Below are 20,389 nucleotides of genomic sequence, written 5' to 3'. Positions count from 1 at the left end.
ACCATTTACTAAAAGTTAATAGTTTTCGATATTTGAGCAAAAAAGCGGAAAAAAGCTGAAATTTTTCGCTTTTTTCGCGATTTTTTCAATGTTTCGGAAAGAAATTTTGTCCGCAAACCTCATTTTCGGATTCAGCAGCCCAAAATCCATATATAATGAAAGAAATCAGAACTACCCCAAAACTTTCCCAGTCAAAACACAATTTTATTGAATCATTTTTGTGAAAATGCGAAAGGATCCTCTTATTTTTATCATAACTTGCTTAAATTTAACACTGTCGACTTCTTCTATAGCTGTTTCCATAGGCATTTCTAAGTACGTTAAAAAATGTTTGGTAGCTATATTTAATAAAATGCATCGTTTCCTGTTGTTTAAGCTTGAATACTTAGATTTGAGTACTCACCGAAAAAACACTATATATACACTTTGTGTATATACTAAAATGTTTTTATAATAACGACTTTATTTTATTTTTTATTAACTTCAATTTTGACAATGACAACTTTTCTGAAAAAACTTACTGTTTTTGAGTTATTTACGTAAAACCGTGTTAAAACATGCATTTTTTTTATGAAAAATCAAAAATTTTAATTTGATCTTTAATAACTCTAACACTGTTGATTTATTTGAATAACTTTATATAATAAATTTTACTTAAATTTGAACCGTCGATCCATTTCTGGGGGTATGTATTTAAAAAAAAATAATTTTCTCCCCCGAAAAGGGGTGGCATTCCACCTCAGGGTAAAAGCGCAAATTGGCACCATGTCACCTTTGCTTCTTGAGGTATCTTCTAACTACTCACCAATTTTTATAAAGATCGATGGAGGTTCAACGAAATCGGAGGTGAAAACCTTCAGTGATTGCACTAATCAAGGACATTCAAAAAACAAAATGTTCACAAACATAAAACTAAAATACTATTTCGATGTATACTTACACTTTTACCTTGTCCTCCCTACATGGTGTCTCAAACTTAACATAAGAAAAACATTTCTTTTCTTCCACCCAGTATAAGTTCAAAAAAAAGTTTGAGTAAACATTTTCCAAAGTGCGTAAATCCCAAAGGAAAATTTAAAACACTAAAAATTAGCAGAATCCATTCATCTGTTCATGAAAAAATCAACTATGAAAATGAGCATAGTTTTACGTGATACGTAACTTTTGAAACTATATGTATTACATATTTATAATATGTAGTATTTCAGATGGTATAATTAGTCCAGGGCGCATCTATTTTGAGATGGACGTTGAGAGGTGACTCAAATTTTTTTGCAGAAATTGCTTAAAAATAAATCAAATAATAATATTTGAGTTATCCTCCCTCTCAAAAAGGTCCGGAACATTGTTTAAATAATCAACATGTCAAAAAATTAAGGAAAAATTCGATTTTTTTGTTCGTTTTTTGATTATAACTGTAAAAGTATTCATTTCCAAAAAAAGTTTTACTGACATAAAAGTTGCGTAATTAAATTTTCTACAATATAGAATTGGTAAAATTTTTTAAAAATAGTCGCCCTTGTTGCAAAATAGAAATAATTGCGAAAAAACAATACAAAAACAAGTATTCGCATTTTACGTTTTTCAACCATTTATGCTATACTTAGGACCTTCATATTTCACCCAGAAAAACTATATGATACAGTAAAACAATACTGTAAATTTTATTAAGATCTGTTCAATATATTTTGCAAAATAATTTTTGCAATCCAGCTTTCGCAAAAAAAATTAATATTTTCAAAATGTTACAGGACTGAAAATAAAGCAGATAGCAAGTTGAATTTTTTTACTTATAGAAGTGTACTGTACCTTTCATTTGCAATTTTCAAAATTAAAATCGATTAATTGCCACAGCGTCAGGAAATTTCTTAAATAAACATTAATTTTTGGTGTTACGCGCAGGACAGCGGTGTTCGATTCACACAAGTTGATTTCCACCAAAATTTCTTCTAATCTTTATCTAATATATTATTTTCTTACTCTATATTTTGTTGTATTTTAATATTTTAATTCCACAAAAATCAAACTAATTTTATTATTGTTTGTGAAATATTGTTTAAACAATTGCATATGTTTAAAAATAATAAACTTTTATTCTCTAAGTTAAAATATATAAACAATAAAGTTTTTGCTAATAAAAGTGTTATTTCAAAGGATAGAGTATGTGTTTTTATTTTGCAATAAACAAATATATTTATTTATACCGAAATGTAATAAAAATTAAAATGTATCAATCATTATCAAAGGTCATTGGAATGCCCAATAAGAGCAAACTATCTGCTGTCCTGCGCGTAGCACCAATAATGAATGTTTATTTAAAAAAATTCCTGACGCCGTGGTAGTTAATCGATTTTAATTTTGCAAAATTGCAAATGAAAGGTACAGTTCACTTCTATACGCAAAAAAAAATTAACTTGTTATCTGCTTTATTTTCAGTCCTGTAAGATTAAGAAAAAATAAATTTTTTTTGTGAAAGCTGGATTGCAAAATTTATTTTGCAAAATCTATTGAACCGCTTTTAATGAAATTTTCAGTATTATTTTACTGTATCATATAGTTTTTTTGGGTGAAATATTATAAAGGTCCTGAGTGTAGCATAAATGGTTGAAAAACGTAAAATGCGAATACTTGTTTTTGTATGTTTTTTTCGCAATTATTGCTATTTTGCAACAAGGGTGACTATTTTTTAAATTCTTAACCAATTCTATGTTATAGGAAATTTAATTACGCAACTTTTATGTTAGTACAACTTTTCTCGGAAATGAATACTTTATAAGTTATAATCAAAAATCGAAGAAAAAAATCGAATTTTTCCTTCATTTTTTGACATTTTGATTATTTAAACAATGTTCCGGACCTTTTTCAGAGGGAGGATAACTCAAATATTATTATTTGATTTATTTTCAAGCAATTTCTGCAAAAAAGTTTGAGTCACCTCTCAACGTCCAAATGTGCTAATATTTTTACAGATGAGCCCTGGTCTAAATATACAATTTTATACAATAATTTGTTTTATTCCTTTTTTATTCTAACTTCTAACTAAATTCTGTAAATATCTATGTCTATTATCAGTAGTAATTGGTCGTGGGCTTTCATGAGATAAAATATACATATGGGTTTTGCCATGAGATAATATACCTATATATATTTCGAAGTTTAAAAAAATTTCACAAGAACAAAATGTATCGTTGGTGTGTGCGTTCGTTACTTTTTATTTTCCCCTTGGTTCTTGGAGGTATTGTATATCTTACATTTTTAGTAATATTTTTTTTATTTATTGAATATTCTAACGATTAAACAATGGAGTATAATTTTGTAAACGACAACTTTGGTGCGCATTAGTAGAATATTATTTTTCTTTACATCATTAAGCAATTCTATTTTTACCTAAAGATCGCAATCCCAAAACTCACGATCTGCCATTAGGAGAGTGCAATTAGAACGAAAAAATGCATTGTTTCGTAAAAATTCAAACAAGCTTATATTTTTCTAAAACTTTTTTTGTTAGTATATACATGTTAAAGTAAAAAGTTCTACTCGCGGATTTGGCCGCTAATTGTTTATTAATTGTTTAAAGAATAACAATTGTTTTGTATTAATAATTTTAAAAATATCGTTAAATTCATTATTTTGGAAACCATGGAAAATTTTTTATTATCAATTTTACGAAAAAAATTTATTCTTCATAAAATGCTCTGGATAGTAAAAAATCTAAAACTCAACCATCAGATATCAAATTTTATCAATTTTATACGATGTCAAAAATATGAATTTCGTTAAAGAGTAAAGTACCTTTATATTTCAGAATATCAAAAAATGCTATTATGAAAAGTTGTTTGAAATTAAAAACTATGTTTAAATATACAATTACATTATTCTAATCGAAAATTTTTTTTTAAATTTTTTCTCAAATTATGGATACTTTATCTTAATTTAGTACAATTATGATAACTATTTTATTATCACTTTTACGAAAAAAAGTTATTCTTCATAAAATGCTCTCCCTGTCTAAAATCTAAGATACAACCATCAGATATTAAACTTTTTTAATTTTATACGAGGTATGTAAAAAATAGGAATTTTTCTTAAGAGTTAAGTGCCTTTATTATTCACAATATTTTAATTAGAAGGATGTAATTTAACACTAAAACAATTTTTTTAATTCCAAACAACTTTTCTTAATAACAATTTTCGATATTGTGAAATTTAACGATACTTTACTCTTGAGTGAAATTCATATTTTTTGACATACCTCGTATAAAATTCATTAAATTTGATATTTGATGATTGCATCTTATATTATATACGATGTAGAGTATTTTATAAAGAATCTTAATTATAAAGAACTTTTTTCGTAAAACTGATAATAAAAAAGTTATCAATAGGTTCCAAGTTACGCTGACATACTTTATAAGAGCTAAAAAAATTTTTTTGCTGAACATTTATTATTGTTGAAGTTTATTATTAAATGTATTTTAGGTAAATTTTCCAGAAAAAAGTTTTGATCACTTTATATAAACATTTTTTTAGCTGGTAATTTTCGGTTTTTGTATTACATTTTTGTTATCTTTCTTAATTTTCTCAAAGAGAAATAGTCTATTTCATTTCTAAAGTAAAATAATTTAGTGCATTTTAAAGACTACATCCTAAGCTTTAAAAAAGCACTTATAAAACTGTAATAGATTTGTTCAAACTTGAGTAATACCGTCTTAAAGTGGTGGTAATTCTATAAAACTACGAAGATTTCAAAAATTACATTTTTTACGACATCATATCATTTGAATTAAATTTTTGAGATTTTTTTTTGAATAAAACATCATTTAGTACGATGCTTGAAAGCTAAGTTGTGGAAAATTGAGGGTTCTATAAGATAAATTGTATTAGTTACACATTTTTAAATCATTTTTAAACAAAATTCATGTAAGGCTCACTTTCCGCCCCCACCGAACTTATGCCCATACATTCTATTTCTTTTTATTATAACCATAAGATAGCTTAATTATTCTTCTTTTAGGTTCAATTTGTAAAATTTCATTTGATCCATTAGTTAAAGAATTACATTAAAATAACTCAACCGTGCACTTCGCCGTACGCTAGTTTACAGTGCGCCAATGTTTGTGAGAAGGGTGACTTTACCGTTATAAAAAAATTATAGAAGATACAGATTTAATTTTAGAAAATTCTATATATAAGGTTTTTTTGTAAAATTTTCTGAATTTTTCAATGGTCAAGTCAGTTTTGTTTTAAAATTTATATTTTCGAAGTTATTTAAAAAAACATCAAACTTCGTAGTTCATTTGTTTAATAAAAAATGAAGCACCCACTTCTCGAGAAGAACTTTTTGATATGTTGTTTATTAAACATTTCTTAATGAAATTACAAAAAGTTCTATCTTGTTTTATTTTTTCCGAAGTGAAAATCTATATGCACTCCCCTACATATTAAAAATCAAAATTCTGTATACTTCAAGTAGCGCGATGCAAAATAATAGGTCTTGGGCCCACATATAAAATTATTATTTATGACCACACCGTCGAAACTTTTTGTACTTGTTGTTTGGGCGGAGTCGGACAAATTTGGAGCTTGGCGCATTATGGTAGTGGGGCGTTTGTTTGTCAAGCTGCCACGAAGTTGCCAATTTTATGCAAGAAAAAAATTTATAACCACATTGGTCATTTTATTTTAGTCAATGGTTTTTATCATATAAACAGCGAAAACAATTTTGTCGGACAAAAATATTCGGCCTTATGACGCGTCGGACACGCTAAATATGTCAAATTTATGAAAATAATAAATTTATTACCACATGGCTAATTTTAACAGAATCTACCATAAAACCTTTTTACAATAATGTGGTAACCTTGTCGGACAATTTTCACGGAGCTTATGCGCAGTCGGATGCGCCGAAGATGTCAATTTCCTGAATTTTTTTTATTTACAACCATTTTTCTGACAAAAATAGGAGGTTATAAGTAATTATATTCTAAATTAAAAAATCTAAGTGTCTGACAAAAATATTGGGGCAAATCGAGAGTCGGACAAAAAATTTAATTTTTATTAGTAAACTATACTTTTAAATTATGCTGGGTTCGTGCTTCCCTTATCTTCACAACCATTTTTCCGACAAAAGTAGTAGGTTACAAGGAATTTATATTCTTAAACAAAAAATGTAATTGTCTGACAAAAATGTTAGGGCAAACGAACAGAAAACTTAATTCTTTTAGGCTATCGACGAGGAGGTATTGTCAAAACAATTTTTAAAACAGTTTTTCTCGTTTACTTTTGCATCGATTTAGCTGAAAATTGGTACACACACTAAGTACAACAAGGGCATCACGTAGAGCTGTACCCAAAATTTTCCAAAACAATTTTCCGACAAGAGGGAAAATTGTGATCTGGAAATTTGTGTAGGTACCTACATGCTCCTTGAACAATGACAAACATCGTTCTGTAGTTTTTTTGCCTCGAATTAAAAAAAAGCCGGCAAAAGTAGGAGGTTATAAGTAATTATATCCTAAATAAAAAAATCTAAGTGTCCGACAAAAATATTGGGGCAAATTGACATTCGGACAAAATATTTAATTTTTATTAGTAAACTATAGTTTTAAACTATGCTGGTTTCGTGCATCCCTTATCTTCACAACCATTTTTCTGACAAAAGTAGTAGGTTACAAGTAATTATATTATTAAACAAAAAATCTAATTGTCTGACAAAAATGTTGGGGCAAACGAACAGAAAACTTAATTCTTTTAGGCTATCGTCGAGGAGGTATTGTCAAAAAAAAAATTTAAAACAGATTTTCTCGGTTACTTTTGAATCGATTTAGCTGAAAATTGGTACACACACTAAGTACAACATTTAAAAGGGCGTGACGTAGAGTTGTACCCAAAATTTTCCAAAAAATTTTTTCGACAAGAGGGAAAATTTTGGAAAAATTGTGATCTGAAAATTTGTGTACATACTCCTTGAACAATGACAAACATCGTTCTGTAGTTTTTTTCTCGAATTAAAAAAAAATTTCCGACAAAAGTAGAAGGTTATAAGTAGTTATATTCTAAATCAAAAAATCTAAGTGCCCGACAAAAATATTGGGACAAATCGACAGTCTGACAAAAAATTTAATTTGTATTAGTAAACTATAGTTTTAAACTATGCTGGGTTCGTGCATCCCTTATCTTCACAACCATTTTTCCGACAAAAGTAGTAGGTTACAAGTAATTATATTCTTAAACAAAAAATGTAATTGTCTGACAAAAATGCTTGGGCAAACGAACAGAAAACTTAATTCTTTGGCTATCGACGAGGAGGTATTGTCAAAAAAAAAATTTAAAACAGTTTTTCTCGGTTACTTTGGAATCGATTTAGCTGAAAATTCGTACACACACTAAGTACAACATTTAAAAGGGCGCGACGTAGAATTGAACCCGAAATTTTCCAAAAAAAAATTCCGACAAGAGGGAAAATTTTGGAAAAATTGTGATCTGAAAATTTGTGTACATACTCCTTGAACAATGACAAACATCGTTCTGTAGTTTTTTTTCTCGAATTTAAAAAAAAAATTCCGACAAAAGTAGGAGGTTATAAGTAGTTATATCCTAAATCAAAATTTATTGTTTTTTTAAAGTTAGTGTTGTAAATAAAACTAATATGAAATGAGTCTATTTTTATTTAAATAAATAATAGTTAGTGTCTAAAAATAAATAAATAAAGTAAAAATAAAATAATAAAGTCAACCGAGTAAATAACACACGGAACACCAAAACGTTACGCCGCGTAATAATTTGTTTAATAAGAAATAATTTATTTTTTGGGTCAAATAGACCCAAACAGGACAGTAAGGTAAAATCACTATTTTTATTTGCAGACGCTCCAAGTGTCTTTGAGCCTGAGGGTGTTGTTCCTTTCATAAAGTTTGGCAGCAAGAATTATTATTTTTCATATAGGTTCAAAGTAAGTACAATATTTCGATCTAAATAAAAGACAACTATATTCCAATTTTTTTCATATTAGTTAGTCTTTCAGTTATAAAAGTGACATCTACTCTGATGGCCATAAACGAAACACGACTTAATAAAATCGGTTTCTATCTTTTGAGCTGTATGGAATGTGCGAGAATAAAGCAATTCTATTGATAACAATTCATATACAGAGGGGTTAACGAATTGTGCTCTTCAGTCACATATTTGGTTTTTAATTGCGTCAAAGCGATAGAAAAGCTCTTGCCGAAATCCTTCATTCTCGTATATTTCATATAGCACAAAAGATAGAAATCGACGTTATCGAGTACTATTTCGTTTATGAGCGTCAGAGTAGATGACAGTATTGTAGCTATCCACTTGAAGTTGAACATTTCAAGAGAAGAAAAAATCGTCGATCTGTCTGTTTATGAATTGGTATCTAACCCAAAAAACATCCAGAAAACTACGTATCAACTTATTAAATACTATCTTAAAACTTACAACTACAATTGTACCGGGTGTCCCAATACGAATGGCTCTCGGCCATATCTCAGGAACCGTTATACTACAACTTTGGGGGAAAAATGTATAACAAAAGTTGTCTCGGGAAAACCCTGCAAATTATTTTCATAATTGTTAGTCCACCGCTAGAGGGCGTAAATGAATATCAAAAATTTAAAAATAAAATTTTTACAAAATTTGCCTAATGAAAGGGCACTGAAAATCCGGTCATCGTATTCTTCATAAAATTCTGCGCATATTTGATTTCACAAGTTTAAGTCTGCATTTGCAAATAAGAGGTGGGGGTGAGTGGGAACCTTGTTATGATAAAATGGCTGTAAGTCCGGTTCTGCAAAATCGATTTTTGCAAACTTGGTCTAGTTGAAAGCAGCTTTTTTTCATCAACGTAATAATTATAATTTCGAAACAGCCTAGTAAGTAATATGCCAGCTAGGAGGCGCTATTTTATTTTTTCAGAAATCTAGTTTTCTTTGAAAAATATTAAATAAAATACAAGTATGCATTTTTAATCCTGTATTACAAAATTAGACCAAATTAGCAACAGAATAGCGAAAACCGCATGTCGATACCTTTTTTCTATCTCGAGATATCTTAAAAAACGAATAAATTATAAACATAACTGATACTGTCACCGGTAAACGAAGTTCAGGAAATCAAAGTCGAAACAAGTAGTGCGCTATGGAGTGTAGCACTTGCGCTTGCACTTGCGGATTGCCGGCAGAAGTGAATATTTCCTATAGATTCGATTATATTCGGTTCCATTCAATTCGATTCCATTCGATTAGATTTAATTTTATTTAAAAATTTACCAATTATGCCTATAATTTAATATACAGTGCTAGTCAAAAGTCCGTGCCCCCCCCTAGTATCTTTTAAACGGTTATACCTGTAATAGGGAAATTTGGAGGTAGGAAATCAACGGACGTGTGCTTCTTAAATAGTCATGACAGGTGACGTAATAGTGACAGATGACGTTACAGAGCCACTGTGACCGATAATTTTACATGGGACCTTATGGCAAGTGATACCTCGTTGGAAAGGTATTCAAAATACCCATTCAGTCATACTAATTTTTTTGGGTTTTAATTGATTTTGCTTTTGGTGAATAAATTAAATAAATATAATATTGTAGTTTCGCATTTAATTAATAAAAATTCACATGTCCGCCTATGGTTTTTTCGTCAAAAAAGTTGACGTTTTTCAATTCTCTAGTAGTTTTTACGTCAACGTCAACCTTTTTGACAAGTAATCATATTCGGAAATTTGAATTTTTATTAGGTAATTAAATGCGAAACTACAATTTTATATTTATTTCATTTATTCATCAAAATTAGCTTAAACTCAAACAAAATTAGTATGAGTGAATAGGTATTTTCAATACCTTTCAAACGAGATATCACTTGCCATAAGTTCCCATTTAAAATTATCTGTCACAGTGACGCTGTAAAGTCATCTGTCATAATTACGTCACCCGTCATGACTAGTTAAGAAGCTTACGTCCGTTTATCATAGAGGTATATATTAACATAGAGTGAGCCTTCACTCCGCGCGTCCTGACGACAAGATCTCTTCGACTGGTTTGCGCTATCTCTTTCTAGCACATTGTACCGAGAAACTAAGATGACATTAAGGTGTGAGTACAGGCACGGAAGAGGAGGACAACTGTCGCAGCTTAATATGCGTAAGAGTGAAACAGCACTAATCCAAAGAAAAAAGATGGTGTCGTCACTTCGCTTTGAATGACACTCTCTCTATGTCAATATATACCTCTATGCCGTTTATGTCCTCCCTCAAAATTTCACTATTATAGGTATAACCGTTCAAAAGATAAGACGAGGGGTACGGACTTTTGACTAGCACTGTATAATATAATATACCGAATTTCATACAGAATAATATATATTATAAGATTTGTCAAACGTAGCAAAATCTTACGATCACCATGAGGCGTTATGGCGATTGTGAGATTTTTAAACTCATAGCTACGTTTGACAAACTAGTTTGTACTAGTGATTTTACCCGTTAATTTTAGGATTAACAAACTTTAAAAAAAATTATTTCAAATTTGATAGTGAATTTAATTATTATTACAGTATAAAATAAATAAGATGTTTAAAAAGGCAATTTGAGGATATAGGTTAAAAGGAATAATGTATTAACAACTTTAAAAAGGTCACTTTTGTATAAGGGACTCCCATTTAACGGGAGTACCTATCTAATAATAAATGAACTCTTCCATGCATTATTTACGGTTCAAATTTACACGAAGTATTTACTATACTTCATCAGTAATTAAACTTTTCGCCAAATTGAAAAAAAAATATTGGTTACTTTCTTAAGACAGATAATTTAAAGCTTTATGTTACTTTATATTTATTAATCCTAAAATTAACGGGTAAAATCACTAATATATATTATGTATTAAATTGGCTATAGGTAATACATATACCTATATTAAATAAAATAAAATCTAATCGAATGGAATCGAATGGAATCGAACCGAATATAATCGAATCTATAAGAAGCATTCATTTATGTTGCTACGCTATAATTTTTTCCATAGCACACTACTTGCTTCTACTTTGCTTTCCTGAACTTCGTTTACTGGTGACAGCATCAGTTATATTTAAAATTTACACGTTTCTTAAGATATCTCGAGATAGAAAAAAGATATCGACATGCGGCTTTCGCTATTGTGTTGCTAATTTGGTCTTATTTTGTAACACAGGATTAAAAATGCATACTTGTATTTAATATCTTCCAAAGAAAACTAGATTTCTGAAAAAAATAAAATAGCGCCTCCTAGCTGGCATATTACTTATTGGGCTGTTTCAAAATTATATCTCATCATTGACGAAAAAGAGCTGTTTTCAACTAGATCAAGTTTGCAAAGATCTATTTAGTAGAACCGGACTTACAGCCATTGTTCCATAACAAGGTTCCCACTCACCCCCAACTCTTATTTTCAAAGGTAGACTTAAACTCGTGAAATCAAATATGCGCAGAATTTTATGAAGAATACGATGATCGGATTTCCAGTGCCCTTGACAAATTTTCTAAAATTTTGATTTTTAAATTTTTTATATTTAGTGACGCCCTCTAGCGGTGGACTTACAATTATGAAAATAATTTCCAGGCTTTTCCCGAGGTAACTTTTGTTATAATTTTTTTTTCCCAAAGCTGTACTATAAACGGTTCCTGAGATATGGCCGAGAGCAATTCTTATTGGGACACCAGGTACAAGAGCTAATGAATCAGAGGATAAGTTTAGCAGCTGAACAACAAGGTTTTCGTACTGGAATATCGTGTAAAGATGCAATATTCGTCATAAATTACTGAAAAATCACTAGAGTACAATAGATCAGCATTTCTATGTCTTAGTGACATAAAGAAAGCATTTAACAAGGTAGGACTCAAAGATATAATTCATCTCCTGTATAATAGAGAAGTACTTCTACATATAAAAACTATTGAAAACATCTATCAAAATAACCAAATGGAAATCAGAATAGATGGACAATTTGCAGAACCTACAGACATGCAGGCATGCCTCACAGGCATGAGAATAAGACAGGGGGACTCATTGAGCCCTATGCTCAAGTATTTATTTGCTATTTATTCATGGATGAAATCAAAAGCTTCAACAAAGGAAGAGGATACAGAATGGGAAACAAAGAAGTAACAATACTCTGTTACGCAGACGACGCAATATTGAAGCCCAACATGAAAATAGTCTGCAACGATTAGTCCACAGATTTTACATAAGAACAAAATAGTTCAATATGACAATTTCATCTCATATTTATGTTGTTATATACAGGGTGTTTGGTAAAGAATGGGCCATAGCTTAACCTTAGATTCCTGATGTTAAAATAGGTCGATTTAAGCTAACTTACATTGGTACAAAAGTTGATAATAACCAAAATACATTGTGTTAAAGTTTTATTTTATTTATTTTTGAATATTTCCTGATAGGCATGGGACAACAACACGAAATTTGGTAAGTGGTGCTGGTACTGTACACCCTACTAAATTATGTTAAACAATCATTTCTGGCTACTACCAGAGGCGTACGACGGGGGAACGTGAATGGTTGACCCTTCACAAATTCTACGCCACTGGCGGAATTGCTATTTTAGTGCAATTTTTTGATTATCCAATACTTTCTATGTAAATAACATACTTTTCATTCGTAACGATAAAGCCATTAGTTTTCGAGATATTTGAAACAAAAAACGAAGGAGAATAATACATTAATCAAAATAAGTGTGCCTTTTCAGTTTTAACTTCAAATATTTCGAAAACTAATGACTTTATCTTTACGAATGAAGAGTATATTATTTGCATAGAAAGTATTGGAGAACCTAAAAATTATGCTGAAATAGCAGTTTCATCAGTGGCGTAGAATTTGGGAAGGGTCAACCATTCACTTTCCCCTGCCATAAGCCTCTGGTACTAGCCAGAAACGATTATGTAACATAATTTAGTAGGGTGTACAGTGCCTACACTTTCTGCCAAGTATGACACGGATATTTCAAATTATCTTAAAGTATTCTTTTTTTTTAACAATTTATCCTTTATTTAAAACTTTAAGAACTATGTGTGCCCGGTACTATAAAACTATTTGACATATCCTTATGATACTTGGCCGAAAGTGTAGGTACTGTACACCCTACTAAATTATGTTAAATAATCGTTTCTGGTTAATACCAGAGGCGTACGACATTGGAAAGTGAATGGTTAACCCTTCTCAAATTCTACGCCACTGATGGAACTGCTATTTTAGCATAATTTTTAGATTCTCCAATACTTTCTATGCAAATAATATACTCTTCATTCGTAACGATGAAGTCATTAGTTTTCGAGATATTTGAAGTTAAAAATGAAAAGGCACACTTATTTTGATTTATGTATTATGCTCCTTCGTTTTTAGCTTCAAATATCTCGAAAACTAATGGCTTTATCGTTACAAATGAAGAGTATGATATTTACATAGAAAGTATTGGAGAGTCAAAAAATTTTTCTAAAATAGAAATTCCGCCAGTGGCGTAGAATTTGGGAAGGGTCAATCATTCACGTTCCCCCGTCGTACACCTCTAGTAGTAGCCAGAAATGTTTGTTTAACATAATTTAGTAGTTTGTACAGTACCAGCATCACTTACCAAATTTCGTGTTGTTGTCCTATGCCTGTCAGGAATTATTCAAAAATAAATAAAATAAAAGTTAAACTTTGACACCATGTATTTCGGTTATTATCAACTTTTGTACTAAGGTAAGTTAGCTTAAATCGACCTATTTTAACCTCAGGAATCTGAGGTTAAGCTATGGCCCATCCTTTACCAAACATACTGTATATTACATGCTGTTAGTTTTCTGTAAAACTTGCGAACCCTTAGCAGTTATACAGTGCCGACTTAAACTAGAAACAAACAGCTACAAAGATGAATCCCAGGCGATGAATAGAAACTTTGTAGTAGAGCAGATGGAATGAAGAAGTTAAAACAATTTAGAGAGTAGAAAGTAGACAAGCATTAATGAAAAAAAATGGTCAGCTATCATCAAAATAAGAATTAACAAAATATACGACTGCCAAAAGAAAATTTTTGTTTTTGTGGCCAAAAGAGCTGATTTTTAATATCTACAGATATTGATCTGTATAGGTAGTATAATTTTCTGCTCAATAGTGCAGTCACTGAAGGTGGATATGAGCTATTACCTCCGATTTCGTTTAACCTCCATCGATGTGCATGAAAATTGGTGAGTGGTTAGAGGATATCTCAAGGAACAAAGGTGACATGGTGCCAACTTGCGCTTTTACCCTGAGGGTGGATGCCACCCCTTGTTGGGGGTGAAAATTATGTTATTAAAATTAACCCCATGGAAAGGAAGGTTGAGTAATACTTCATGTCCTTCAACTACCTTCATGTTAGAGATAGGGACACAAATTCTAAGGAAAATTTGTTATGTAAAGTTATTAAAATAAATCAAAACTTTTTGAGTTATTAAAAATCAAATATTTTAACTTTTCGTAAGAAAAATGCATGTTTTTAACCGATTTTTAATAAATAACTCAAAATCTATAAGTTTTTACAAAAAAATTATTATTACCAAAATTTAAGCTAATAACAAATAAAATAATCTCCTTGCTAAAAAATACCTTTTAATGTTAACTAAAAGTGAGTTATAGGTAATTGAATGTATATTTTTTTTGCCAGTGCCCAAATCCAAGTGTTCAACCTTAAATTACGGGAAAATTATGCATTTTATAACATAAACTTATTAAACATTTGTGAAATTACTTTAAAATATGTATCAAATGAGATTCCGAACAAGTTCATAGCATTAAAATTTATACTCCAAAAATTTTTCAAACTTTGTTTTAAAAATTTTTCCAAAAAATGTTATCGTTTTTTGTAAATAACTCGTTAATCTTTACGATATCAGGTTCACCTAAAAACTATTTGAAAGATAATTCCAAAGGCTATTAAAGCTCGTTGAATTTAATCTTTTGGGCCCCTTACTTTTTAAAAAATCAAAGGATAAATGGCCACTGTTACATGGTTTAAACTTGAATGGCCACGGTTACAAAATTTAAGCTTTAAACGTTTCTATCTCGGTTATTCTTTACCTTACAGAAATAGTAAACAGGTAAAATATTTGTTATAGAAAAAACTGAAATTTATTTATATATTATTTTTTACGTGTATCGAGTATTTTTCGAGTTATTATCAAAAGAAAATGAAAATGACGATAATTTTAATAATTCTGTTTTATTTTAATTATATCTTTTTCTCAAAAATATGCATTCTAAACCGGTGAAAATTGTTGAAATCATTACTTATGTTAATATGTATAAAGAAACTCTCGTAAGGCTTAGTATAAATTTTAATTTTTGTGGAAATGGCGTATGTTTATTTTTTCACTTTTTCCTAAAAAAATCGAAAGGGTTTTCTTATTTTCATCACAACTTGCTTAATTTTGATGCAATTAACTTCTTCTTGAGCTCGTTTGACAGGTATTCCCAAGTACTTTGGCAAGTGTCTAGCAGGTATTTCATAAAATGCATCATTTTCCCGTTACTTAAGCTTGAATACTTAGATTTGAGTACTCATCGAAAAAAATATACATTCAATTACTCATAACTCACTTTAAATTAACATTAGTTTAGTTATTTAAGAGGAGTGCATTCAGTTGTTTATTTATTATCTTTAATTTTAACAATAATAACTTTTTTATAAAAGCTCATAGTTTTTGAGTTATACGTGAAAAACAGCTCTAAAACATGCATTTTTTACGAAAAAATAAAATCTTTGATCTTTAATAACTCAAAAAGTATTGATTTATGTTAATAACTTGATATAACAAATTTTGCTTTGAATTTTTCCCTCTATCGATTTGTGGTATTATTTTTAATAAAATAATTTTCACCCCCGAAAAGGGGTGGCATCCATCCCCAGGATAAAAGCGCAATTTGGCATCATGTCACGTTTGTTCCTTGAGGCATCCTCTAACTGCTCACCATTTTTTATAAAAATCGATGGAGGTTCAACGAAATCGAAGGTAAAAACCTCCAGTGAATGCACTACAAGCAATTTTTATATAAAACATATTTAATTATAAGATATTCATAGTCGCAGAGGCGTGCGGTCCATGGAAGCGGGGGAAGCGCCGCTTCCCTATTTATTCGTCGACATAAGAAAATATATTATTAATTAATATTTAATAATAAAATTTTTTCCCTAATCCAAATAATCTACATATTACCTAGCCAATAGGCATTGAAAAATATTAAAAATTAATCGCGTACGAACGAACTCAATATGCACACAATTCAACTATTTGGTCCAGTCCTTGCAGAAGCGCTTCTCAAAATCGCCGCTTGTCATGCAGTTGTCCCTTTTAAAGTTGGTCAGGGTTCAATGACCGCAGCCACTAGTCGCGCGAATTTTGGTATGCCATGGAAGCGCTCGTCGTATCGCCTTCCCGAAAGTGAGATGCTCCGACTTTTACTGCTGCTAAGGGGTGCTTAGGTATTACATACATTCGCTTAAAGAATATTTCGATTTAAATTTTTTGCAGAGATATTTCCTTTTACTGATCTTTTATTTGACATTTTACAGAAACCAAATGGTATTGCATTTTGTATAAGACAAATTGATGACTTTATTAATACGATAATTAAAAAAAAAACGAGAGCAGTTTAAAAATATTTGGGATAAAACTGAACATATGGGGTTTGAACATGAAAGAAAAATAATGAAGATTGATAATTTCGGAGACAGAGAGACAGAGAAAACAGAGGAAACAAAGAGACCTTTTGATAATATTCTACAACAAATGAATTCTAGCTTTCAAAATTTTAATGATTTAAAATTTGTAGAATTATATATAATCTTAATATTTCTAATTATAATTCATCAAAATTTCCCACAGAGGAATTTATGTCATTAAGATTAAATAATGAACATTTTTTGATATACCAGCTTTGCATTCTCAGTTAAGTATCATTTATGAAACAACTGACATGAATGATAAAGAAATACCCAGAAATCTGGGATTTCTTTATAACTACTGGTTTAAACAAGTCGCTGTGTGAAGTGGTCAAGTTGTGTGAATTAGTACTACTAACTATCCCAGCCACAAGTGCATCAGTTGAACGAAGTTTTGCAGTATTAAGATGCATTAAAAGTTTCAAATTAAGAGTTTAAAAGAAATTCAACAAGCAAAGACAGACTTTGAAAGTTAGCCCTATTATCCATTATAAAAGACTGCATTCAACAATTATCAGAAGTTGATAGGAGAATAGACCTCGAGTATAAATAAGTGTCATCATTTTAGTGAAAGTTGTGTGTTGTGGAAAATGCCTCGGAGTATATATTTTTTTTAAATATGATTCTTCTTTAGAAAACCAAGCCCGGCGCGAGGACTCGAGGCCCGAGCTAGCAATACAGATCAATGATAGGTCACTAGTCACTAGAAATAGTGGGAATAGAGTGCCTCACGCATTCACGCGTCACGGATTTAGTGTGTGAGTCCTTGTACGTAGGACGTCTCACATAATTAAGTACTTTGCTGATAGAGAGCCCCTGCGCATCAGAGTGTTATCAGGTGGAAAGTGGCTCGACCCTCGACCCTTAAGCAAATATTTTTATATCCTTATTGAATCGCTTCCCCTTTCGAAAAAGTCACCGCACGCCACTGATAGTCATTCATATTTCCATATGACTTACAAGGTCGAAATTAGGCCAGATACAAGAAAAACACAAAGACAACTGGAGACCAATGAAATGAAGATCTTAACAAGGATTGCTGGAAATGGATTACAGGACAGGGTAAGAAGTGAGGATATCAGACGCATGTGGGGTAGACAATATAAATACTAATAATGTCGGGTAGAAAAGAAGAGTGCAATCAACACATAAGTAGAATATCTGAATCAAGGATAGTAGAATAGCCAGAGAAAAGTCACCGTTAGGCAGAAGAACTATAGGACGCCCAAGGAAAAGATGGAATAACAATTTAGGGACAGAATGAAAGGCACCGTTGAAGAAAAACGGCTAGTACTGCATAGATAAAAGAAAAAGAAGAAGAGGAAAATAATATAATATTAAAAAAAAGAAAAGTATAATAATCATTATATACCTAATAGATTTTATGCATATTATTTTTTACAGGCCAACTTTTTTCAAGCCGACCAAATTTGTAAAGATATTAACATGATATTGGTGGCAATACCATCGAAGGAAGTGAACGATTTCTTGAATACCACAATTTCTGCAGCAAGTAAGTAGTTAATGAGTACCTACTGTATAAAAATTAGAGAAAGTCTACGACAATTTATTCTTAGTATGAATTCATAACTCAGTATGTCTAAATATTTGTTTTTCATAGCTCTTTGATCAGAAAAATTAGTTTTTCTTAGAACTTTTCTAACCAGTGTTTTACTTAGCATCTACGTACCTACAGCAAGAAAACCTATAGTGTGTCAAAGAAAATTTAAAAATATGCAAAAACACGTCAAATTTATTTGTAAGGGGAAATTTTGTAGACCAGTTTTCAACTAAATTACATCAACCCTCTAGGGGTTGACACAGCCCCCAAAATCTTTAATGGAAAGGGAGGTTGAGTAATACCTCATGTCCTTCAACTACCTTTTCAAAAATACCACGTACATTATATTTTTTTTCAGTTCTTTTGGAAAAATCTTGCACTCAGTACTTCAAAAAATTTTTGGAGTTCTGAACTCGATACTTAATATCTTTAAGTTTTTGCTTGATTTTTTCAAAAATACTCCAAGAAATACTCAAAATACTCCAATGTTCCAAAAAATTCAATTCGGAGTTCAATATTCCAAAAAAATTTTGGAGCTCTTAACTCATTAAGTACCCGATACTTACAATATTGATGAGAGTTTTTATTGTGAATATCACCCCACCGTGGCGAAAAGGGGTTAATTTGACATTTGACTGAGAGATAAGCCAAATATGAATTATGGTGAAAAACATGAGGATCACTGGCGAAGCGTCCATGTAACCACTGTTACCATTGGTAACAGTTAAAAATCTTGCAAATAAATATGTTATGACGATGGATAATTCTATTTACCAATATTTTTACCAATAGAAATATATTATTATATTATGTGGTAATAGTATCTAACTCAGTAAATAGCCAACTACTCGTAGACACGAAAATATTGGCGAGTTTATTTGACTCAGTTGCACTTTATTATACTCTGTTACCAGACTCATTTCTGGTTACAATGGTTATACACCCACGCTGGCGCTCGGGACCGGCTAGTGACTGAAAATTTTGAAGAAGCGACGGCATAAACGCGCTGTGTATCAGTAGCGCTGTTACCAGATTTAAAATTGGTGACAGTACCTATAAAAAGTGTGCGTGCAGTTAACTATGGATGAGTGTCGCTTCTTAATCGATCAACTACTTTGAAAAGTAATTCTCCTTGTATAATTTTGAAGAAAAAAATGAGATTAAAAATGAAAGACCTATTTTAAACAATTTAAAAAAGGAATCAACAAAAGTAGTTCGATATTTTAAATTTAGTTGGTACAGTGAAAATCCTTGGTTATATTATGGTTGCAAGAAAAATATACTGTATTGTTGTCCATGTCTTCTGGTTTCTACAGAAAAATAGGTGGACCAGGTTCACGATTTAAATAGTAATAGATTTTTAAAAAGGAGACATGAAATTTCTCCGTTACCTACATGTAAGATGTACACCTACCCAATTGGATTCAGTTTGGCAAAACAAAAATCAAAAGTTCTCTTAACCAAGCTTTTAAAGCAAATATTGCTAAACATGAGTGTGTTAAAAAATAGATAAGTATATCCTTAGTACACTTATAATAGATACCTACTGTATCTTTTTGGGCCAAACAATAACTAGCGTTTCGTGGTCATTTTGAGTGCGACGACTCTGACAATCCAGGCAATTACAGGGAATTGTTAATATTAATTGCCAAAAAAGATCAAGAATTTTGTCAACATCTAGAAACATCTGTTTTTTCGAGAGTTTCAAGTGATATACAAAATGATATTATTGAAGCTACACTCACCGATTAGTTTGATTAAGTTTGACAATTTATAACTTTATTATTTGTGCTCCGATTTTCAAGATTCTTACACTAGTTTGTAGGTACATGTATTCATATTGTTTGGTATTATTCCGGTAACAAAAAATTTTGCTTGCATGTCATTGTACAGGGGTGAAAGGAAGCGTTGTATTTTCTACTAATTTTAAAAAATTCTGTGGAAAAATGGAATAGCTGATTTTGTTTCATAGTCCTGTCATATTTTCCCGGAGGCATCACCAATATTTTGTGTTTTGAATTATCCGAATATCTTTTTTCTTGTAAGAGCTGTACCATTTTTTGTAAATAAAAACACT

The 20,389-nt window shown here is 30.6% G+C and overlaps 1 protein-coding gene across 1 annotated transcript in view; it reads left to right on the top strand.

The window, feature by feature from the left end:
- Nucleotides 1-3,165: 3,165 nt before the first annotated feature.
- Nucleotides 3,166-20,389, top strand: part of LOC126889692 (macrophage mannose receptor 1-like) — a 135,091-nt gene continuing 117,867 nt past the window's right edge. Inside the window, exons 1-3 of the mRNA XM_050658212.1 lie at nt 3,166-3,235; nt 7,866-7,951; nt 18,156-18,264. Of these exons, the coding sequence (XP_050514169.1) occupies nt 3,181-3,235; nt 7,866-7,951; nt 18,156-18,264 (250 nt within the window). The 5' untranslated portion in view covers nt 3,166-3,180. The remainder of the gene's footprint in view (nt 3,236-7,865; nt 7,952-18,155; nt 18,265-20,389) is intronic.

This window comes from Diabrotica virgifera, chromosome 8 (assembly GCF_917563875.1).
Source record: "Diabrotica virgifera virgifera chromosome 8, PGI_DIABVI_V3a".
NCBI lineage: Eukaryota > Metazoa > Arthropoda > Insecta > Coleoptera > Chrysomelidae > Diabrotica > Diabrotica virgifera.
The sequence above is the reverse complement of the archived record's forward strand: the minus strand, read 5'-3'. Positions and strand labels throughout refer to the sequence as shown.